A 24,991-nucleotide genomic window follows, 5' to 3' on the forward strand; every position below is an offset into this window, starting at 1 on the left:
ATTGAACGCCCACGCAACCATTTGTATAGTAGGCCTACTGCTGATTGTAATCTATTTTCCTGATGGCAGCCTACTACGCTACCTTTCAGTTTGTCTTTCCTCTGAGAACTATCTCGCCAAAGGCAAACCACGCCCCTGTGCAGTGTCACTCCTTGCGGGATCGCGCACTAGCAAGGATTTTAGCCAGTGGTGACGCGCTTCTGCAGAAGCAGACAGGTAGCGTCAAATACGGACACGCGCATTGTCATCATCACTGATCCGCTCGCACTGCTGCTGCGCACGACTAGGCTACTGACACGACAGTGATACAGAGAGGAAAACACAATTTCAGGCGACGAGAAAAAGCTTCGTAAAAAGGCAAACACGGAGTAGACGGTGAGACACCATGAGGTTGGTCCTGTCCGTGGTGTTTTGTGGAGCTCTCGTTGGCCTGGCAGCGTTCACAGATGCAGCCCCAAGTAGCTCGGGTGGAGATGGCGACATCTCGTTCGAATATCATCGCTACGATGAGATGCGAAAGGCGCTTGTGTCCGTTTGGTTGCAGTGTCCTTCCATCTCACGTATCTACACTATCGGTGAAAGCTCTGAGGGCCGCGAGCTACTGGTCCTGGAGATGTCTGACAACCCCGGAGTTCACGAACCAGGTCAGTAAGCCCACCTAGACTCCTGTCAATCTCTTTGTGACAGTCACCAGCGCATTTGGTAGACTATTCATTTGGTGAAATAAAATGTAATCCCTGCCCAAATAATTTCCATTAAATCGTATAGATTCATATTGTTTCGCCCAGTACAATTTTGTCCGTTATTTTGTTGTATGGAGGTTAAAAGTCAGTCACGCATCTTTGGCACAAGCTGTCAGGTAGCAGGAGCAGTGTGAGATGGGTTCAGGTGTTAATGTTTTTTAATAGTGTATTGAGTTCATCCTTTCTAAATGGGCCTATAACCCATCAATCTAGGCTATAAACAATACAGGGGGAAATTCTACAGGTAACGTTAGATGTTGAAGCGCAGGGTTGAACGTAATCTAGTGGTCGCCATTTTGCGCGATAGAATCAACTCGCTTGTACTAAAAAACTAAAAGACGTAGATTGTCCAAGCTTTTGTGAACCACGCATCATGCCTTATTTTAATAATACAATTTATGATAATAGATAAACAAACGTAAGTGACCATAGTAACCACATAACCACGCAAGTTTTTTTACACATAGAGCGTGAGTTTATATGCCAGAGAGCAGTAGAGGGCCTTGATTATTCACTCCCCACCCCACTCCTTAGATCATAGCCTGGATTGGAGGTCCTTTTGGTGTAGGCTATGTAAGAGAGAGAGATAGAGAGATACATTGATACTGTGCTAACTCAGCCTTTAGAATGCCATTATGTTGTTGGGTGTTTGTTCATGAAATAATGCAATTCACTGTGTGTAATTATTTTAGATCTTTGCACTACAGATTTCTGCCTCAGTAAAATCAATGGGTCGGAAATGTTCCTGGTACCTTAGTGATTTAGCAGGTAGGCTACACTATGTTGACAGAAAGAGGAGTCTCCAGGATATTGTGTTCATGCAGTGTTCCTCTCTGACAGAGGACTGATGACATAATATGACCAGAGGACAACATGAGCTGTTGAGGTAAAATAATGAGGCAAAGGAGTCAAATGTTCCTAAATGCAGCACTGCAGAGGAATTGATTAATTATTTGATATTCATCACGGTTGATGTTCAATAGTTGACTTGACTTGTAGCCATTGGGTAGAGGTTCCTTGTGGTCATGTTTAGTGTGTGTGTGTGTGTGTGTGTGTGTCTGTTAATTAAGGGGGTGCAGTAGAGGGGTAAGTGTGACTAAAATAGCCCAGTTAGTCCCCCATTTGAGAGTGTGTGTGCACTGGGAGTGAGTCACTGGATGGATGGAGCCGTTATTGCTACCAGATGAGTTTCAGCAAGTGCCCCTGCCTTGTTACCAAGAGCAACCAGCTGCTCCCCAGTGGCTGCACACCAAAGGGAAAAAAACAGATTGAGATGATTAAGATTGAGAAGGATGGATAATATTGATGATTGAGATTGAGAAGGATGGATAATATTGCACTTCTGTTCTGTCATTTCCCTCATGTGTTTTGACCCATCACAGTGAGTGTAATGGAGAAATCTGAGGTGAGGCAGGAATAGTCGTTTCCGTGGTGACAGATCGGCTTATTGCTGGGGGCTGTGTGGTGCACTTGTGTGGTTGGCTGAGGGTGAGGGGGACTTAGGCGCGCAATGCCTTGTGTCTCGCTCAGACCATCTGTTCCCACTGTGTAGCCACACACGCACACGCTCACGCTCACACAACCACATACATAGTGTGTGTGTGCTTGTGTTAAAAGGTAAAAAAAAAAAAACACGTCACAACAAAACTTTTTGTTTTGATTTGAGTTGGCATAACAAAAGAAAAAGCTCATGATGACATGGATGTGGTATATCCAGCTGGAGGTGAATACTTGTCATGTTTCCACAGAACATGCCTAACGTGGCTTATATGTGTGTGCTTCAGTTGAGCTTCAGGGAAACACTAATGGGGTGGCAATGCCTGGAAACAGATCCAGCCTTTTGGGAAAGCTTTTACCATGCAGAAGATTGAGAAAGCAGCCCATAAGGTGGAATCAGAAAAGCTTATTCAAAACCAGAATGGTTTCAGCTTTCAGAAAAAGCCCAGCCTTATAGCCAGGGGCAAGGGGGCCAAACGAAGAACCAGGCTACATGGCCTGAAAAAAGACATGATTCCTATTGTCTGACGTTTGGTGAATCTGGTATGTGTCTTACGTATAAACTAAAATGATTTTAGGGTATGTATTGGATGTCTGGTGTTAGGCTAAATATTCAACTGTCATTCCGTGTTTTTGTCATTCTGTCTCTCTTTTGTAGTTTTGGACATGTTAAATCTGTGCTAAAACTGTGCACATTTTTAAAATCGAAGGAGAACACTTGTTGGAAACCATATGAAAAATTAATATATTTCTGGCTACCGAAGGGCATTGATTGTATTGTGACAGTTAAACACTATGAGATCTCTATTCCCCTCCATAGAATGCACTTAATGTAATGTCCACAGTCATGTGTAGTCGACAAAGCTTTGCTAACATCAAGGCTGGTAATATGATACAAACACTATTACGGCAATATAGCAACGTGGTGCAAAACATGACAAACAATTAGACAGAATCATACATAAGTCATGGCATAAGTTTTTTTTTTAATTTAAAGCATTGTATGCCTTGGGTTAGTGCTGGGCGGTATACCGGTGTATATTTTCGTTACGATATGACATTTTAATATACCGCCATACCGGTGTATTTGATTACACAACGTTTGGAACGCTGCGCCGCGCTACAGTGGACTTTCTTCACACGCATGCATAGTGCCAATGCGAGGCATAGTGAGGGTAAACACAAAACACCTTACGTTTTTCCCCTGAAGTATGACCCTTAAGGCTTAATTTCTCCTTAGGTAGGGGGTTTATTTTTTTGTTGTTGCACAGAATACCTTAAATTGCTTCTTTAGTTAAGAAAAAACGTTAAGGGATACTGCATTGAAAGGGATTTACCATCACGAAAATTCTATTGAGATTGTTTAACAGCTGTAACTAGCTGGCCAGTAGGTGATGTTAGTTAGCAACCCACCCGAACACAGTGAAGTTTAATGTTCTTATCATTCATCTCACCTTAAGAATATTCGCTGAAATTATCCAGGTAGCAAGTAAAGCATGTTATAGACATGCACTGAGCAATACTAGCTGGCTAGTTAGAAATGATCCTGTCATCAGTGAACCAAAACGAACTTTTTTGTTAATGTTTTGCCTAGCGAACCGAACCAAAGCTCATGGCAGGCTAACAAGACATCCACATCCACATGAAGTTAACGTTAGCCTACCACTAACGTCATGTAAACCACACAATAACAATAAGGCATGTTTCTGATAGGCCTATTTGACAGAGTAGGGCCTAAGCATATTAGCAGAGAGGTTTTATTTTAAATTGTATAACTTTCAAAAAAGTATAATTATTGCAAGTTGCACTACTTTTTGTATTGGTTTTATACAAAATGTTTGTGAAATTTGCACAGTAAAAGTTCTGTATTTTAACTGCAATTGTCTTTGCATTCTGATTAGATTCTTCATTAGAATCATGAGTGGCTCTTTGTAAACAGCATCATTTTCTGGGGCCATGCAAAACTGCATTACCACTAGTCAGTGTGGAGTTATTCTACATCATGACAGTAAAATAGACCATCCTTAGTCAGTGTACTGCAGCAATTCCTCTCCCAACCTGTAGAAAATGCTGTGAACATCTGATTATGCATGGGGGAAAAAAATACCGTCATATACCGTGAAACCGTAAGAATTTTGAAAAATACCGTGATATACATTTTTGGTCATACCGCCCAGCACTACCTTGGGTATAACTTTTTTTCCTCATTAATAATTTCTATTTAAATATTAAAATGAAGATAGACACAGTGCTGGTTTAGGTCAGCAATATGATTACTGAATTTTAACAGTAGCAAGTTAAGGACTCCAAAGTGTCACATAACGGGAGACAGAGCATCTGCATGTTTTATAAGCTAGGTGCAATAGATGATATGGAGATTTGTTCCAACTTCAACTGTGACAGGCAATTAATAGGCTGATCAGCAATATAAATAATAATTGCACTTTCAAAAAGGGTTCTATTAATGAGGTACATTTTGGACTCTTTTTTTACCTACTGCATCATTAAAATGAAAATCCAAGCCACATTGCATTCCCAGCTTCAGGGAACAAACAACAGATGTGTACTTATCTGTGATGGTAGAGTGCACTTTAGTGTGCTGAAGACTGAAGAGTGAATGTGAAAAGTCATGCTTAATGAGGAACCAGTTTCAAGGCACAACCGGTCTCTTTTGGTGGTGTTCATTATGGTGTAATAGCATTGTTTGATCAAGAAATGCAGCGCCATCACTCCCTCTCTCTCTCTCTCTCTCTCTCTCTCTCTCTCTCTCTCTCTCTCTCTCTCTCTCTCTCTCTCTCTCTCTTATACACACAAAGAGAGAGAGAGAAAGAGAGAGGGAACAGTGAGTCAATGTGACAGACGAACAGGCTGTGTTGTGTCTTATGTAAAGTGATTTATTTTGGGGATTAATTTTACATGTACTCTCTCTCTGTATCCTTTCCCCCTCCCACGTATGTTTATGTGTGCTTGGACATCTTTGTACACATCATTTCATCAATGTGATGTCTCTATCTAGTGATGCACGCCCAGCTATAGAGGTGTGTTCAAATAACACGGCTGTGTCTTCATTTGGAGAAAGAGCATATTGACGTCAGAGAAATGAATGATTCACCATTTCACTTCAGTTGGTGTGTGTGTGTGTGTGTGTGTGTGTGTGTGTTTGATCAACACAGCTTACTGCCTCATTTCCTAAAGGCCTTTCTATCAGCTGTGTGTGTGTGTGTGTGTGTGTGTGTGTGTGTGTGTGTGTGTGTGTGTGTGTGTGTGTGTGTGCACAAGCAAGCTAAAGGAATATCATGAAATTACAGATATTTTTATAACAGCATTAACTCCAATATAAAAAATAACACTTTGATTGTATATGACAAAATAAAGCTGATTTTGCTTCTTTGTCATGTTAAATTAAAGCAAATTTACCTTCAAACGAACCAACTAAATGAACAGTCTTTCAACTCTAAGAAAGACAATTGCTTTTGTCTTTTGCTTTCAGCTAATAAAAACAACTTTAACTGAAACTAAGTGGACCTGCAGCTCAGCATGTAACACTAGCGAATCATCAACAACAGCAACAACCAAAAAAACAAAAAGACAAAAAAAAAGACAAACTCCAAAAGAAGCTTATAATATCAATGTTTTGCTTTATTTGAAAATTTTCTGCCCACATTTTTGTAAGATAGGTCCAGACATAGCAATAATGGCCTACAAAATGAACTATAGTGCATGAGTGTCATATCTAGTTGAATAAGAATATGTAACATTTTGTTCAGTGTAACCCCTCACCTGCTAAGCAGGCCTTTCACAAAGTTTTAGTCATTGGTGGCAGCATGCAATTTAAAACAATTTCAAACTGTCCCCTTAGGCACAATTTACTAAGCATCAACTTAAAGGTGCTCTAAGCGCTGTTGGGTAATGTCATTTCTGTTGACGTTAAAACAAAACAGAGCTAGCTTGCCCCTCCCTCCCCCACCCTCCCGTGCAACTGAAGCTCTCCTAAATGCGTATCTCGTCGGTGCATTGCTGGAAAAGTTTGTTATGTTTCATGGTCCTGGCTGCACCAGGCTGTTTTGTTGCCGTTTTTTGCAGCCTGGGCTGTTTACAGAGACCATGTTTTTTTTTTTTTGTTTACAGTGTATTCAGAGGACCGGTAGCTAGTCCCCTGAATACATACAAAATTGTGAGGTAATGTTTGCTACACTCTGGGGGGCACTTTTAACTCATGCACCCAGACCAGAGTGTAACTTTGTAGCCTACTGACTTCGCTAGCTGTTGGGCACTTTTAACTCATGCACCCAGACCAGAGTGTAACTTTGTAGCCTACTGACTTCGCTAGCTGTTGGGCACTTTTAACTCATGCACCCAGAGTGTAACATTGTAGCTGCCTGGTTGCTCTAGCTGTTGGCATGTCCTGACATCGTAGAGCAGCACAAAATCTATAGGCTTGTAGCTTACATTCTACATTTCGCAACCATGACTACTAAAAAACTCAATCAATTACCCAAGCACCATTGTATCAACCACTTTACATGCACTGGTAATTCCTTTTTTAAAATGGCATGAGCTTTCAAAACACCAGCAAAGAATTGCATGCATATTGACCCTTTCAACAATAAAAACAAAAACAATGCTTGAACGTTCTATTTGGTTCCCAATCTACTTCCTCTGCATTAAGATAACATATGGAATGTTAAAACGGAAGCCTTGTGGGGCCAACTATGATGCTGATAATGGAACTCCATAGATATATATACTGACTAGATGTCGCCTTCTGCTTCTCAGCATGCGTCAACACCGCCGCCATCTTGGAGCGGGGATCTGAAGCTCTAAACTAGTTCTCCCGTATTGTCAGTGTTACCTATTTAGCGACGCTTGGCCATCCCCAGCGATAGAAAACCTTTTTAGCGATTAGCGACAAATTTGGGAACTTCTCACAATGATGGCAAACTCGGTTTCATTGTTGAAACATCAGAAAATCACCTTTCTCATGGCTTTTTCATTTGTGAATTAAGCTACATCTCGTTCGCCCAAAGCATTGACCCATGATTTCAAAAGTAACGACTGTCCTATGTAGTAGCAGACCATGTTAAAGCACGGAAGTAAATGTTCTACAGATCTACAGCAACTTCTGGTGAGATTACAACTTACATGAGTCAACGAGACGAGAGGTATGTGGCCTCAACCAGAGCCTGTCTACGGAGATCCTGTATACTTTCATTGTATCGAACCTGGTTGCAGTTCACTCATTGTTCCTCTAGGGGCCGCCGATAGCTAGTGCAGAATGAATGGGAGTCTATGGGGCTAGACGGGTAAAATGTATCTTTATTATCGTCAAAAGCTTAGTTTTCTCTAGACTCGACCATAAACACATGCCTGTCAGTTGTAGATCTTTGCCTAGATTGACGCTAATGCATTATAGAGGAGTGGATCACCACGGCAAGATGGCATCTCGATTGACGCATTCGGTCCAATGAACAGCAGTAGTCAAGGCGACATCTAGTCAGTATATATATCTATGATGGAACTCTCTTGAAAGGGTCTATAGTGGACAGTGAAAGTGATGGGGTTGCGTGTCTGTTATTACTGTGTCACAGTATAACCAGATATAAACAGACTGTATCACAGTATAACCAGTTTGGATGGGATTGGATTGGATAATCTTTAATGTCCCCAATGGGCAATTTGGTTCACAAGTACTCAGCACCCATAAACATAGAAACATGACACATAAATAAGGGCATGAAGTACACACAATAAATCGAAATTAGCAGATCATAGCAGTTGTTTTGTTAGATTTCAGTTAAATTTACTCAATAAAGATGAATAAAAGATTTTTAGAAGTGATCTGTGTCAACATTGAATTTCCTTTAACTCAAGGAAAACAGTCTCTGATTGGCCTCTCTGCAGATGGAATCAGTGTTGGCATCAAAGGTCAATTTATCACCCAAGATGGCATCCAAGCATTTGTACTTGCTTACTGTCGCCACAGCTGTGCCATTGATGGCAGTCAGAGCTGTGGAAGAAGGTTACGACCAGTGGAGGTCAACACTCTTATGTCTGAAAGATGCTGTTGCGTAGAAAAGTCATTACACCTTGTAATAAAATTGTCTAAGACTGGACCGTGGCCCACCGCATGGTCCTGCAGGAGACAATCACTCATTAGCCTACTTGATTATGTACCTGGACTCAAACTTACTCTGACAGTCATTGGTGTAATTATTAGCCTACTTGATTATGTACCTGGACTCAAACTTACTCTGACAGTCATTGGTGTAGAGCATGAGTAATAGTGGAAACAGAACACAGCCCTAGGGTGATCCTGTGGAGCCCACTCAGGCCTTAGACAAAGTGTTATTAACACTTAAATAGGACAATTGTAGTAATATAAAAGACTGACTCTTGGTGTGTGACATGAGTTGATATAATGCTTAAATTATTGTTATACTATACTGTAAAAATGAATCCTTGTATGTGTCTGTATTTAAGGCATATAGGATTTTCGTGGGTTTCACATTCTACACATTTCTACAGCTGGGCTCATTGTTGCTGCTTTGCAGTTGATTTGGTTCCTCAGCTGAATCATGGAAAATTTGCTGTATATAAAGTCCACTTCCTCTGTTGGCCTCATGTGATTAGTGTGCATTGTGCGCCTGGAAATGACCCATCAATCACCTCAATCAATCTCTCTCTCTCTCACACATACACACATGAACACACACGTGTACACGCATACGTGTCCTTCATGCTGGACTGTGCACAGCCCTCTCATCCTCTGTGATAGCATGCATCTGCAACAGATGAAATAGAGAGATAGAGTGCTTTTACAGCTCAAGCAAGTAAATGGCAACCACACTAGCAATCATACAGCACACGAAACCCATGCGATGTGACAATGCTCAAATGCAGTTAAACAGTTAAAAACACAGTTAAAGTGTGTTTGTGTTTATTTGTGTTTGCATAGTGGTGGTGGTTGGGGGGTATATCGTGTTTATAGGTCTGTGTGAGTCTGGAAGTGTGTTTGTACAACTTCGATGGAAATGTAAAATGGAGACGGTCTAACAGGGAAAAGCTGCACTCCTCCATGACCCCTGCAGCTACAACCCCCCATCTGCTCTGCATCTGGGCTGTTTCAAGTCCTGGGATTGAGAGTGTGTGTGTGTGTGTGTGTGCATGTGCAAAATGTTGGTTTTGCATTGCTTTATGTGCAGAAGAAGACCACTGTACGTCTCATCCTAATTAAAAGAGGGCAACATATCAATTACATAGAGTATAGAGTGAATAAATCATTTAAGTGATTGAATCGAAATTACATGTTTACATATTGCTTAGTAATATAAGAGTTGGTCATTTCTGTGACTTCCATCATTCCATCTTTCTAAAGTGGAAGTCTGAAAGAGAGTAACACAATGGTGAACCACTCCATACCAGGGTTGTGCAAAATTCCAGAACTGAATTGAAACTGGCTCTTAAATTCCAATTCAATTCTTGAATTCCCCTTGCATTTCAATTGAGGTAGTAAAACGGGAAGCAGAATTGCAATTTTAATTTTGCACAACCCTGCTCCATACCATAGGAACATACCAGATTCCCTTTTAAAGTTGCATTTCTTGGAATCGGCACATCTTTGTCTTTTATCCAACAAAAAGGACTGTGAGAGAGTCCGATTGTCTGACCACAAGGTACCTATAGGGCAAGAGCTGGGTGTTATGTATGTTGGAGACAGACAGGAAATGAGAGTGAGACAGTCTGTGAAAAACAGGTCAGGAGTGATTAACAGCCAGACAGGATAGGACAGGATAGGATTAACAACGATCACACATCACACACGCCACAGACAAGACATCGGGACACAGACGTATAGAATCCAGGACACACACAGATGTACACTCATCAAATAAAAGTCAAAATTGTCAGAGTAAGTGTGTGTCGTTGTATTTTGTCATGCCATGGGTGTTTTTTTGGAAGGAGGGAAGGATATCCATGGAAAGCTCACTTTGTGGGAATCGATTTGAGAAGTTCACCAGATTGAGGTGGTCAGGTTTGCAGAGTCTCTAGCTCTATTATTTGGACTCATAGGCGAAGTGAAACTAACTTCACCGTGGTCTCATAGTCAACCATCGAAAATGTAGCCTGAAAAAAGTAACACTTATGTACCCCAATAATCATCGAATGACTGAATAAAAATCCTAAGGATATTTGTCCTGCAGAGAATTTGCTGCTTACATCTCATCTTCAGCTGTGCTTTATGCGCCTTTCATATCAGTCAGTTTTGAAGACCCTTTAGCTTCACTGTGTCTCATGTCGGCTGCCAGAATGCCCTCCACATCAGAATCAGGTTTTGTTGGCAAGTAGGTTTTCACATACAAGGAATTTGCTTTGGTCTCAAGGTGCATGGCATCCAATAATTAAAATACATAAAATACAATAACACAATAAATAGACAACATGTTAGGACAAGACAGACAACCATTAGTGACAACAAAGTGGGGTCAAGGTAAGAGATTAAGAGTCGGTGTCAGTGACGGTGGCTTTGTTGGGGAGGCCAACTGCAGTCGGGAAGAAGCCGAGTTTGTGCCGTGAGGTTTTGGTCTTGATGGACCGCAGCCCCCTGAGGTAGGGGAGTGGCTCAAAGAGATTGTGTCCAGGGTGGGAGGGGTCAGCCACAATCCTACCTGCCCGCCCCAGGGCCCTGGAGGCATGCAGGTGGAGGGGGGGTGTCAAACAGCACCCAATCACCCTCTCAGCAGAGCGAATGATACGCTGCAGTCTGTGCTTGTCCTTGGCAGAGGCCACAGCGTACCAGATGGTGATGGAGAAGGTGAGGATGGACTCAATGATGGAGGTGTAGAAGAGCACCATGGTGACTCAGTGATGGAGGTGTAGAAGAGCACCATCAGCACCATGAGGACTCAATGATGGAGGTGTAGAAGAGCACCATGGTGACTCAGTGATGGAGGTGTAGAAGAGCACCATCAGCACCATGAGGACTCAATGATGGAGGTGGAGAAGAGCACCATGGTGACTCAGTGATGGAGGTGTAGAAGAGCACCATCACTGGCTTTGGCAGGTTGTATTTCTTCAGCTGTCACAGGAAGTACATCCTCTGCTGTGCCTTTTTGGTGAGGGCACTGGTGTCCAGCTCCCACTTGAGGTTGTGGGTGATGATGATGCCCAGGAAGCGGAAGGACTCCACAGAGTCTACAGGGGAGCTACTCAGGGTGATGGGGGCGGGTGGGGCTGAGCTCCTCCTGAAGTCCACAACCATCTCCACTGTCTTTAGAGCATTTAGCTCCAAGCTGTTTTGTCCACACCAGGACACCACATGGTCAATCTCCCACCTGTAGGCGGACTCATCACCACCAGAGATGAGCCCAATGAAGGTGGTGTCGTCCGCAAACTTTAGGAGCTTGACCGACTGGTGACTGGAGGTGCAGCTGCTTGAATACAGGGAGAAGAGTAGAGGGGAAAGGACATGTCACCCTTAGACCCGTCCACCACTAAGAACATCCTCTCTGTTCCTGCATTGTATGTGGTCTCCACAGTGTGTGGTGGTCTGCACCCGCAGCATTTTGGGATGGGAATAGAGAAGGAAGTTGATGACCAACCATTCCAAAAGTTGTCACAGATTACCTACAGTTAAGACTTAATTCAGTCGTGGATATAGAATAGCACATTTCATTAGTTTAATATGACCCAGTCGTGTGATAAATAGCTCTGGGAAGGATTATAAAAAAGAGTTTATTTCCTTGTGATCATGCCAAAGACTAAAAAGTGTAGATCCCAAATTTCCATTGCCTTCAATAATGGGGTCAGCCTACTCTCAGACAGAATATCCTCCCTGATCTCCGTGCCATTTTAAGCCAGATTGAAATGCTGTGGACTGCTAATTACCTTAACACGTCCTTACCACAGACCTAATTCCATGTACAAAAGGACTGCATGGCCATAGTCATGCTTAGATCAGAAAAAAATAATACAACTATGCTGATATTCTCCAAAATGAGCGTATCATCAAAACATGCACAGGGACTTGGCCAAGCTGAGACTGAATAACTCCTGTGTAACCCTGTGTAGTTAGTGTTTTTATATGTGATTTCACGCTTCTCCTGAAACTCCATGTGTGTTCAGTTGTAGCTTATAGCTTTGTGTTTGTGTGTGTGTGTGTGCCTGTGTGTGCGTGTGTGTTGCAGGCGAGCCCGAGTTTAAGTACATTGGGAACATGCATGGGAACGAGGCCGTGGGGCGGGAGCTGCTGATCTACCTGGCCCAGTACCTGTGCAATGAGTACCAGCAGGGCAACGACACCATCATCAACCTCCTCCACTCCACACGCATACACATCATGCCCTCTATGAACCCCGACGGCTTTGAGAAGGCTGCCTCCCAGGTAACCCCCCCCCCCCCACACACACACACACACACATTTACATGTATTTATTTAGTAGACACTTCTATCTAAAGCGCCTTACATATGTCAATTCTGTTACAAGGGCCATTGTCCCCAGAGCAACTCGGGGTTCAGTGCTTTGCTCAAGGGCTCAACGGTAGAAGCCGGGAATTGAGCCCACAACTTTTGCTGGCTCAGCTCCTTAAGCACTACACACATGCACACACAGGTGTATAAACATGTCCATAGACACACACCCACTGCTACACAGGGAAATGCACATACAAACACAATATGGGATTTCATATACAGATTATTTATGACTATATGAGATTAGTAGATTTAACAGCGAAACAAATACTTTCTCATACAACTGCATTTGATATCCTGCATGACCTCTTATTTTCCCTCTCTCTCTGTCTCTCTCTCTCTCTCTCTCTCTCTCTCTCTCTCTCTCTCTTCCTTTCCTTACCCTGTGTGTGTGTGTATATCTGTGTGTGTGTGTGTATATCTGTGTGTGTGTGTGTATATCTGTGTGTGTGTGTGTGTGTATCTGTATATCTGTGTGTGTGTGTGTGTGTGTGTGTGTATAGTCAGGTGAGATGAAGGACTGGTTTGTGGGTCGCAGTAATGCCCAGGGCATTGATCTGAACCGTAACTTTCCCGACCTGGACCGCATTGTCTACATGAACGAGAGAGATGGAGGACCCAACAATCACCTGCTGCTGAACATGAAGAAGGCCGTGGATGAGAACACCAAGGTGAGAGAGAGAGAGAGAGAGAGAGAATAAAGGAGGATAGTATTATAAATTAATTGTATAGTAAAGTAATAAGAGAGTGTTGATGGTAATTTGATACCACAGATGAATGAAGACCCAGTCAGACCGGTAGGAAAAATCCGAAACAGAGTTTTATTTACAATGATGCGATCAAAGGAGAGACAGCGTGACTTCACACACAGATGTACACAGGGACAGTACAGAAACAGAATGCAATAGCAACAGTCATCTCATATGTGGAGGAACACATCACAGAAACATCAGGGCATAAACCACTTATGAATATAAAGATCATAAGTTCCAATTCCAATACTCTCAGTACATCTGAAGAGAGTCCGGAAGTCAAACAAAGAGGTTGGATGTTGGATGCAGCTCAAAGTTTTACATTTGGAGCATTTATCACAATAATAGAGAGAAAAACAAATTGTAATAATACAAACAAACAATAAATAAATAAAACATCTCAGATTTAGAATTAAGTAGAAATGCGAATTCACAAGATGGTAAAGAGAGGTCCTCAAAGATGTGGACACCCAGGGACTTCTCCTCCCCTGTCTTTGTGCGATACTAACCCCTTTCCCCTGACCCTCCTATAAATACATATGCATGACACAGAAAAGCACAAATAGCCATTCTCAGCTCCCGCGACAGGCAGTCTGCACTTTTTCCTCAGTGTGGCCTGAACATACCTCGCCTTGTTTTTACGCACATGTTGCGAATCAAATACGCCTGAAGTGGACGAAAAAACGTTAGTGCATCTGCCCCCCAGAAACTTGAAGCTGGTGACACCCTTCCTGTAGGCCGTCTCATTGTTGTTGCTGATGAGACCAATCACAGTAGTGTCGTCTACAAAATTGACAATGGTGTTAGTCATGTACAGGTGTGCAGTTATAGGTGAAGAGGGAGTAGAGGAGAGGGCTCAGCACACATCCCTGTGGAACGCCGGTGTTCAGGTTGATGGTTGAGGAGGTGTGGTTATCTAACCTAACAGACTGAGGTCTGTTGGATAGGAAGTCCAGAATCCAGTTACAGAGGGAGGTATTGATGCCCAATTCTCTGAGTTTGGTGATCAGTTTGGAGGGGATGATGGTGTTGAATGCTGAACTGAAGTCAATGAACAGCATTCTCGCTATTGCCAAGGTGGGGCAGGGCAGAGTGAAGTGCCGTAGATATGGCATCCTCCATGCTCCTGTTCTGACGGTAGGCGAATTGGAAGGGGTCCAGTGAGGGTGGTGAACAGGTCTTAAGGTGGGCCAGGACCAGCCTCTCGAAGCACTTCATGATGATGGGGTGAGTGCAACTGGACAGAAGTCATTAAGGCTTGTTGCAGTGGAGTGGTCGCACCAGCACAATGGAGGTGGTTTTAAAGCACGCGGGGACAGCTGCCTGGGCTAGTGACAGATTAAATATGTCAGTCCAAACCTCAGTCAGCTGCACTGCACAGGCCCTGAGGATGCGTCTGGGGATACCATCAGGACCAGCAGCCTTATGTGCATTAGTCCTGCTCAGTGCCGCACACACATCGGTGGTGGAGAGTGTGAGAGGCTGGTGATCTGCAGAGACCACAGCCTTGATGGCCACCTCCTTGTTGTTCCTGTCAAAGTGGCCATAGAAATGGTTCAACTCATCAGGCAAGGAGGTGTTGGTGGTGGGGGGATGGAGTTAGTAGTTTTGTAATCTGTGATGGCCTGGATGCCTTGGCATATGCATCAGGGGTCAAGAGTTGTTCTTGACGTGATCCTTAGAAATCTATGGGATTACGCTGATAAAGATGTCAGAATTGCAGGAACCGATGTCCAAAAGTTCCAGTCGGGTGTACGATATGTACGCTAAACTGTTTTTTTTTTTTTACCAAAAATACTAGATAAACAAGCATATTATCACTTACTTTAAAAGTTCTAAAAGCTTAACTAAAAGCTCTCATATAGAGTTGTTTTCAGGTCTTTTTTAAAGATGTTTACAGAATTTGCCTGTTTGATGTACAGAGGCAGGGTGTTCCATAGCTTCGGTGCATAATGGATAAAAGCAGCTTCTCCGCTTTGCTTGTGGAGCACTTTGAGCACAATTTTAAAAGATTAGCATTGGAAGATCTAAATATCCTTTATGTTTGATAAGATATTAAAAGTTCAGAGATGTATAAAGGTGCTATGGAATTTAGAGCTATAAAATAATGTTTCCAAAATCGTTTCAGTGGTTCATCAACTCGAAACAGGGTGAACAGCACTTCTGCATTCGCTTTGCGGCCCTCTATCGGCTATAACCACACTATGTAAGTTTGCCAGATCGGGTAGCGGATCTGTAGTTCGATGGAATGAGACATAAGAAACTACAAATTTGACTTGCATGATATCGCAATACATCGTACTTTCATAAAATCATGCAACATATTCTACCTTGTCTGTGGACATTGTTATTTGTAAAGCCGGTGCTGGATAAACAAATAGCGTGCGTGCGACAAAGGAAAAGTTATTTGGTGTTGCTTTAAAAGTCTAGCAGCAGAGTTCTGTATGAGTTCCAATTTCTGTATATGCTTCTTTGAGAGACCAGTAAAAAAGTGCATTGCAGTAGTATAACCTACTAGTGATAAAGGCATGGATTCATTTCTCTGCACTTTGGCAATGTTTCTCAGGTGGAAATAAGCTGTCACTTTACTGATATGGGGAAAAATCCCCTTAAAAAAATCGTTTTAGTGAGTCATGACTCCCTGATGAAGGCTTGTTTGCCGAAACGCATCAGAGTTTTTTTTAAAGGTTTAAATGTAACCAAGTCAACAAAATAAAGGCTTTTTAACCTTTGACAATTGAGAGTGCCTTGGAATCCCCTGTTTTTTTCTCATCTACATTTTCCCATCCAAAGACCACCTCAAACAAACAAATTTGAGTCCAGGAAGCGCTCCTAGACAGACATTTTTTGAATTTTACTGATATGGGGCTTGAAGCTTAACTCTGTATCTAAGATGACACCTAGGCTTGTTACTTTTGGTTCCCAAGATTACTAAGAACGTGTCTCGCTTTGATTGTAGTCCAACCAACAGTAGCTGTTTATTGTCATTTAGCTTTAAAAAAAAATTGTTGCTCATCCACTGATTAATGGAAGCATGCGATAAGGGAACAAAGGCCATCTGGGTTTGTTGGCTCCACATAAATATATAATTGGGTATTGTCTGCATTTACATTATGCTGACTTATGATGTTTCCTAACGAAGCATATATAGGGAAAAAGCAGAGGACCAGGGCAGCTCCCTTGGGCCACACCAAAGGCCAAATCATGTTTTACAGACACATGATCCTCTAGACTGACATAGAAATCAGTAATGTAGGTTTGAAACCAGTTTAAAACATTATCAGAGAGAACAACCCACTTTGCAAGGTGGAATTAAAAAGGTTATGATCAATGGTGTCGAAGCTGCTCTCAAATCTAGAATAATAAGGATTGAGACTTTGTTTAAGTCAGTAGCAGTAGCAAGAGATCATAAACTATTTTTACTAGGGCCGTTTCTGTGCTGTGATTTGATCTAAAACCTGATTGGAATTCTTTGAGAATACTGTTTTTTTGAGGAAGGTATTAAGTTGTTTAGCCTACAAACAACTTTTTTCAAGTACTTTGCTCAGGAGACGTAGGTTTGATATAGGCCTGTAATTATTCAGTATAGTATGGTTAAGATATAGCCTGACGAGCCAGACCCACATTAAAATGTAGGGTCTGGGCACTCACCGTTTGCAGTGCTCAGCGTGAGGGGCGGGATAATCGGTTGTCTTTCAAATTCCCTCTGCATGCAATAGGACGCTATGAGTCCCATGCCTTTTCCCACCAGCGGAGCTAGTTGGCTAGTTCAAACTTTCTGTCACACTGTTCACCAACAGCAACATCCATCTTCTTTGTTTTCAAGTAGCAGGGAATTCAAGCCAAACCGTTGCAACTCTGCTATCAATCATTATGTTAAGCCCGCCTAACGACTCTATACACGATTTGATTGATTGATTTTTTGAGCTCACAAGCCAACGGAGAGTTGCTAGACTAGCCCTGGCAGCAAATGTAATTTGCTGCCGCTAGGGTGTGTCTAGATTTCTAGGCTAGTTAAGATACATATATTGTATCCTGATGGGTACAATAATGCAACACAACTAGACTGAACATTTGGAGTAGAACTACACTGTAGTCATTATGAGGACAGTAGTGAGAACAGGCGCGCTCAACTTCAAATCTCACAACAATTTCGGGTGCAATTTAAAAAGTGACAGCTTAGAATAGAAAAAAACGCACTCTCAAGTATATTCTCTTTACTTATTTATTAATGCCATGTCCAGACACGTTTCGGCCTATTCCATCGTCAGTGTGTCACTGAAACGAAACGCATCTGTGGACATGGCATTAAGTAAATAGAATATACTTGAGAGTGCGGTTTCATTATGAGGACAGACAACGGCCATAAGTGTATAGATTTATGTGTCCCTCACTTTTGGCCCATTACTTCTTGTGTAGTTATCTTGTGTCATAAGTCCACTTAGCGTGTATGTGTGTTTGTGTGTTTCAGCTGGCCCCTGAGACCAAATCGGTCATCCACTGGATCATGGACATTCCCTTTGTCCTGTCTGCCAACCTGCATGGAGGAGATGTAGTGGCCAACTACCCCTATGATGAGACACGCAGTGGTACGCTCCGTCATACTGCCCACACCAACTACAGCATCGCTGTGTGTGTGTGTGTGTGTGTGTGTGTGTGTGTGTGTGCTGCATGTGTGTGCATATGTGTGTGTGTGTGTGCTGCATGTGTGTGCATGTGTGTGCATATGTGTGTGTGTGTGCTGCATGTGTGTGCATATGTGTGTGTGTGTGCTGCATGTGTGTGCATATGTGTGTGTGTGTGTGCGCACAAGTCCTATGGAGTTTAATACAGGCTCTTTACAGAGTTATGACTCACTGCTCTGCTCCCACTCACACTTTTATAGAGAAGGAGAGTAATAGACAGCAGATGCTGGTGAAGGTAGATGTAGTCTAAACATAGTGTGTGTGTGTGTGTGTGTGTGTGTGTGTGTGTGTGTATGTGTGTATGTGTGTTTTCTCCATATGCTGTAAGTTGTAGGCCTAGGCCTAATGTTTAATGTGAAATAAAATAAGTAGCCTAAAAGGCAACATTCGAAATGAGGAGAAATAAGGCAAGATAAGAGTAATTGGGGAGAAAAACTGAGTAGCCTTGAATATTTTAAAGATCTTAACGTGAACTTAAAATAAAATTTGAGCTGAGACAAGGATGGATTTTCCACAGCTGGTTCCTTGAACCCATTAGCAAGTTTAATTTTATTTTTTTAGTTTTTTTTATGTTGACCCGAAATCCAGGAACATCACATTATTGGGCAGTGAATGCATGTAGGCTTAACTAGATTGTGGTGGATCAATCATATTGCCTTCTTAAATCGTAAAATCTTCTGTGGTCTCAGTTCACTGTTGAATGGGCCTAGCCTACCCTATGCTTGCTCAAAATATATGCTTTGTTTAGTAGAGGTGCTTCAAATTGGCGCTTTTAAAAATCGCCTGTCTCAGAATATATAGAAAAGGTCCAGGGCAATTCCGCACAAAACTGTCACATCCATATTTAGTTGCCGTTACGGACGTGACAGTTTTGTGTGGTATTGCCCCCGTATCGTTATATAGGCTAAAGCTCTGTTCTCGCTGTCTAGCTTTCTCCTCTTTGAGCAATCGATGATTTGAAAATAACTTACTTATCGTTAACTTAGATATCCATCTGATTGTTTCTCGTCCCGTCTCCTCTCCTCGCTCGTTTCAGGCTATCAGTCTCTTCCCCATAGTAGGCTACTTTACTCACTGACTCGACTTTATCAGAATTCACAGATTTCACTGGCTGAGTAGCAGCAAGCGAAATGATGGTTCCTAAAGCTCCTGAAGTAAATTCTCCTAACCAGCGAAACATTTAGCGCAGCTTTGAAATCTTACGTAAAAATCTAAATTAGGCTATATGGTCCGGGTCCGGATAGGATCACGTCACGGTCCGGACTCGGACCGCGGTCCGCCATTTGGTGACCCCTGCCATAGCAGATGTGCTTTGCCCTCCATCTTTCCCAGGCTCTACACACGAGTACAGTGCAAGCCCTGATGATGTCATCTTCAAAAGCCTGGCCCGTGCCTACTCCAGCCTGAACCCCGTGATGTCAGACCCCAACCGCCCCCCGTGCAGGAAAAACGATGACGACTCCAGCTTTAAGGAGGGCATCACTAATGGAGGGGCCTGGTACAGCGTGCCCGGAGGTAAATGCACACAACACTGGTTAGCGCTTCGGACTTGTAACCGGAGGGTTGACGGTTCGAACCCCGACCAGTAGGACCACGGCTGAAGTGCCCTTGAGCAAGGCACCTAACCCCTCACTGCTCCCCGAGCACCGCTGTTGTTGCAGGCAGCTCACTGTGCTGGGATTAGTGTGTGCTTCACCTCACTGTGTGTACACTGTGTTCTGAGTGTGTTTCACTTATTCACGGATTGGGATAAATGCAGAGACCAAATTTCCCTCACGGGATCAAAAGAGTATATATACATACACATACATACATATGGATCCATATTAAAACCATATACACTACCTTACACTACCACTACTTTTTTAGGTGTTGTGTAAGCAAAAGAGTTCCCGTACAACATGTATGGGACCTCCTTCAGGACTGTTACAAACCCATTCCCAGTGTCTAACGCTAAGGTGGTTGAGGGAATGCCAAGTGTGTTAAATTCTGCATCATAGCATTTCATCTTATCTTATCATCTTTTTCAGCTGAATCCTAAATATAGGCTACTTAAAAAGCATTCTCCATCCCTACATTACACATCGTGGATTAGAATAGAATAAAAAAAATCTTTAACGTAGGTATTTCATTCGTTTTCCTGGACACAAACCCATCATTAAAGTGTAGTTTCACCTACTGGGAGGTCAGCATCACTTATTAAGTTTTCCAAATGTGCCCCGACAATAGGCTGTTTTTGCTGGTGAGCTTTCAATTAATGGGCTTTGGCTTTTTTAGAATGTCCTCACATTAAGGTCGAATGGATCGGTCATAGGCCACTCTCTTGGATGCTCTCTTAATGGTGTTGGTGCTTAAAACACATTTTTATTTTAATAATTGCCAGATCATATGTGATGCTTCACATCTTATCACAAACGTGGAGGCGAAATGGCAGGGCCCAGAAGGCCTAAACGATGCCAGGATGTACCGGGAATCTAATTTGAGCGACACATTTCAACCGGGTGCGTTAGGCCTATACCTTACTAGAATATTATCAGATCCACTACAGACTAATTAATGTGTAGGCTGTAACTTAATGTTATATGTGCAATTACAGGACAACTTGATGGGTATGCTACTGGGGGATAGAGGATAGGCTACCCATGCCTTCCGACGTTCATCACCCTTCCGATGCTGGAGCGCAAAGGTTTAACTTGGCCCACAGCTGCAGAACCCGCGTTAAAATAGAAAATTACATTTAAGATTCTCAAGGAGTCTATAGCCCACTCAATCTGTGACAAGGTAGGCTAGTTTAAGAAAGCATCATTTAAAGCAGTCAATAGGCCTATGTAATGTCCACTGAATTAGGCTATTTAATTGTGCTTTTGACATTAATAGGCTATCTTAAACGTACACATTTACACGGTCAGTTAGGCTATTCTCTGCCATGCAAGGTCTCGTTCCTTGGCAGACGCTCAAGTATTGCTCTTTTTTGTTATTACAGTTCTCTCCTCCTCGTAAGCCTCGAGGAGAACTTGCTACTCCGCCTCTGAAAAATACGGTGCTCTTCGTTTCGCCGGTTTCACTCATGGTTTCGACTCTCAATAGATGATGCCTTTATAAGTTCGCCGTGAACGCGCACAACTCTAGGTTAACAAACACAGGGCTGATTGAACTAATTGGTAACCGGTGTTTTGGAACCAACAGTTCGGGTTTAGTCGCCACAGGTTCACACAGTGTTTGTTAAACCTCCTTTCTGGAATACACCCCAGTAGTGTACACTTGTTATGATATTATTTGTTTATAAACGTTTGCTATGACGACAGCATTCACACTCTTGGCATTCCCTCAACCACCTGAACGTGGTTGTAATACCTGGCAAAGGCCCGAGTGGTGGAAACGTTGTAACCTGGCCTACCATTAAACTGGGAGCATACAGTACAAGACAGTGTGCGGATATCCTTTCTTCTTTGTACGTATTTGCTAGTATCCAGCATCTGACGAATTTGTATAGATGTGCATACATTTCCGCACTAGCCTACGTTTCAACATTTTTGACTGGTAGTGTATATTTAATGAAACCTATAACTGTTCCATTGTGTGTGACTGCAGGCATGCAGGACTTTAACTATCTGAGCAGTAACTGCTTTGAGATCACTCTGGAGCTGAGCTGTGAGAAGTTCCCTCCTGAGGACACCCTCAAGCTCTACTGGGAGCAGAACAAGGACTCACTCGTCACCTACATAGAGCAGGTGTGTGCGCAGATGTATTCATGAGTATTACCATTTATGTTTTAGTGAGTGAGTGAGTGAGTGAGTGAGTGAGAGAGACTTTGTCTCATATGCATATGTATGTCTGCAGGTCCACCGTGGGGTCTTTGGCTTTGTGAGGGATCTCCAGGGTAACCCAATCTCCAACGCCTCTGTGTCTGTGGAAGGCATCGATCATGACATGACCACAGGTAGCCTATAGATGCACACAATATATAACACTTCTGCTGAAATGCTCAAGTTCATGGAATGTGGTTAATCTGTACCAGCTAGTGTTATTCAGTGTATATTATTTTGGCTGTACATACAGTATAAAATATAAATTCACAGTACAAACAAAACTGATCTTAATAAATAGTGACCAGGCCTTATTTTAATTGACAAGGTTGATTTTCTCTTACTTCAGAATGGGCTGTCAAGTAAATAAAAAGTGTATTTTGCCATCTAGTGGACAGTACTGATATTACATGCTAAAGAATGCCATTTCTGCTGGTCCTACTGTATTAGACTAACTGTGTCCCCTTATTCTCAGCTAAGGATGGTGATTACTGGCGTCTTCTGGCTCCTGGGAACTACAAGGTGTCAGCCTCAGTGCCCGGCTACCTCACAGTCATCAAGAAAGTGGCTGTTCCCTACAGTCCTGCCGCACGGGTAACCTATTAGCTCACATGCAGGCAACGCCTGGCAGCACAAGTACAAATGTGGGGAAAATAAAAATTGAAAATAGTACCCATTTCATTCTTTCAGATTAGATTAGATTCAACTTTATTATCATTGTGCAGAGTACAAGTACAAAGACAACGAAATGCAGTTTGCGTCTAACCAGAAGTGCAAAAAAGCAGAAAAGTGCAATGTGATATACAAAGTATAGACAAGTGGTGCATAGACAGGACAGGATATATAATGCAGTAGACAGTAGTATACAGTTGTTTTACAGAAGGTGGTTTACAGTAATATAAATTAAATATAAATATATGCAGTGTATTAGCAGTAACCTTAGTAACTATAAATATGGCTATAGGTATAAGTATGTAATATGAACAACATGTACAGATATGTGCAGTGCAGTAGCAGTAACATTATAATAGTAGTAAGAATAATATAGATATGTGCAGTATATTACTGTAACAGAATATATAATAAGAATAACAGAATAAATATGGATATTTAATGTGAACCATGAAGACAGATGTGAATAGTATGTACAGCTATATAGATATGTGCAGTGTGGTGACAGACAGGTGACGGAGCCTCCTCTCCCCTCTCATCTCTCCTTCTCCTTTTTCAGCTGGACTTTGAGCTGGAGTCTCTGGAGGAGAGGAAAGAGGAAGAGAAGGAGGAGCTTATGGACTGGTGGAAGATGATGTCAGAGACACTGAACTTCTAATTGGTCGCCATCCTCATATCTCATGTCTGATTGGCTGCTGCCGTGTGAGCCATTGAGATGTAAAATATTTAGTCTCTTGTATGTCTGCTCACTTGCTGTAATGAATGCACCAATTTTATTTGGCTTTTAATTTCTGTTTTTAACAATTATCTTTAATGTTCTTGTAATAAGTATAAGCTGCCTATTTGTGTTTTGTGGAGTCATACACCAGCCTCACCCCTAAACTAGACAACGACATAAACACACAACTATTGTGCAGTCAGAAACACTTTTATTGTGTGCATAGAGGAACGCACACACACAGACACACACACACACACACAAAAATGCTCTTACACACACACACACACACACACAGAGAAGAGAAATGCTCTTACACACACACACACACACACACACACACACACTTATTGGCAGTATGTGGTGCAGACTGCCCTCCTTTGTGAAGTTGTGTTCTTCCTTGTTCATGTGAAGTTTTCTGTAGTCATGGTCACCAAATCTATAATCAATCAGGACACTGTGTTGTGTTGAATGTATGCTATAATGATGATAATAATTATGAATGATGCTTGTACAAAGACACTACATACACACTCACATATACAGAGTACACACAGACACACAGACACAGACACGCAGACACAGACACACATACACACACACACATACACACACACACACATACACACACACACACACACACACACACACACAGACACAGACTTTCCTAACTAAAGGGAAAATGGAACTTTCAAATGAAAGAATGAATTTAGAATTTAAACATAACTATATCATAGGCAGTGGGCTGGTATACTAAACTTATCAGTATAATTCAATTTTAATACAACAGCACAATGTAATTAATGTTATTTTATTACAGTACCAAATAGGCTAAGATATGTAGGGTTGGTTGTATCTGCTGCACAAGTAATGTAACATAGAGGAAAATAATGTACGCCATGACATGCACACAGTTTTACACACATGAACATGCACTATTATATACAAACATTTTTATCAGTCCCATTCTATCCAAGTTTCTGAGTTTAGTATTCAAGTATTAAATATGTACAGTTATACACACAAGGGAACATCCCACTAAGCACACACACACACACATACACACACACACACACATACACACATACACACACACACATACACACACACACACACACACATACCACACACATACCACACGCATACACACACACACACATACCCACACATACAGACATGATTTCCTCTGCTCCCTCCAATTGATGTTACTCCAGGTTTTCCCGTCACCTTTGACCTGAGCCAAGGGTGTCCATCGTGAGGATATCCATCACTAAGCTCTGCGCTTGGACTCACTGACCCGGTCAAGTGATCATGAATGCCAATGAAATGAGCTGAGATTATTTGACCAATAAAGGCCCTTCTATCTGTTGTCATTCTGCTCAGTGGTGTGGTCATCCTTCTGGGTCTAAGAGGCCTTACAGTAGAGTGGACAGTGAGGTGAATCAGCTGTCCAGTTCGGTGGCTGTTCCTCTACAGTGTCCCTCCATATGAAAGACATCCCCGTCTTAGTCTGTTACAGTTTTTTACAATTGTTTTCAAAACTCTGTGTCTATTTTTCAAAACTCCACACACAAAACCCACAATTGCTCACACAAAATGCCTCAAATCTCCAGCAAAATGACACACTACATTCAAAATGTCAAAAAC

General features: G+C 42.3%; 1 protein-coding gene across 1 annotated transcript; it reads left to right on the plus strand.

Annotated features, from left to right (window-relative positions):
* Positions 1–198: 198 nt before the first annotated feature.
* Positions 199–24,717, plus strand: cpe (carboxypeptidase E). Its single transcript, XM_048249509.1, has 9 exons — positions 199–644; positions 12,425–12,621; positions 13,215–13,382; positions 17,935–18,052; positions 19,481–19,663; positions 21,740–21,879; positions 21,989–22,088; positions 22,430–22,548; positions 23,186–24,717. The coding sequence occupies exons 1-9, from the start codon at positions 386–388 to the stop codon at positions 23,282–23,284; spliced, it is 1,383 nt and encodes a 460-aa protein (XP_048105466.1). The 5' UTR covers positions 199–385; the 3' UTR covers positions 23,285–24,717.
* The last annotated feature ends 274 nt before the right edge of the window (positions 24,718–24,991 follow it).

Source organism: Alosa alosa, chromosome 1 (genome assembly GCF_017589495.1).
Source record: "Alosa alosa isolate M-15738 ecotype Scorff River chromosome 1, AALO_Geno_1.1, whole genome shotgun sequence".
NCBI lineage: Eukaryota > Metazoa > Chordata > Actinopteri > Clupeiformes > Clupeidae > Alosa > Alosa alosa.

Coding starts and splice junctions, on each gene's coding strand:
- cpe (XM_048249509.1), top strand. CDS start 386: ATGAGGTTGGTCCTGTCCGTGGTGTTTTGTGGAGCTCTCGTTGGCCTG. Junction 12,622..13,214: donor TTGAGAAGGCTGCCTCCCAG/GTAACCCCCCCC, acceptor GTGTGTGTATAG/TCAGGTGAGATGAAGGACTG. Junction 19,664..21,739: donor CTGGTACAGCGTGCCCGGAG/GTAAATGCACAC, acceptor GTGTGACTGCAG/GCATGCAGGACTTTAACTAT.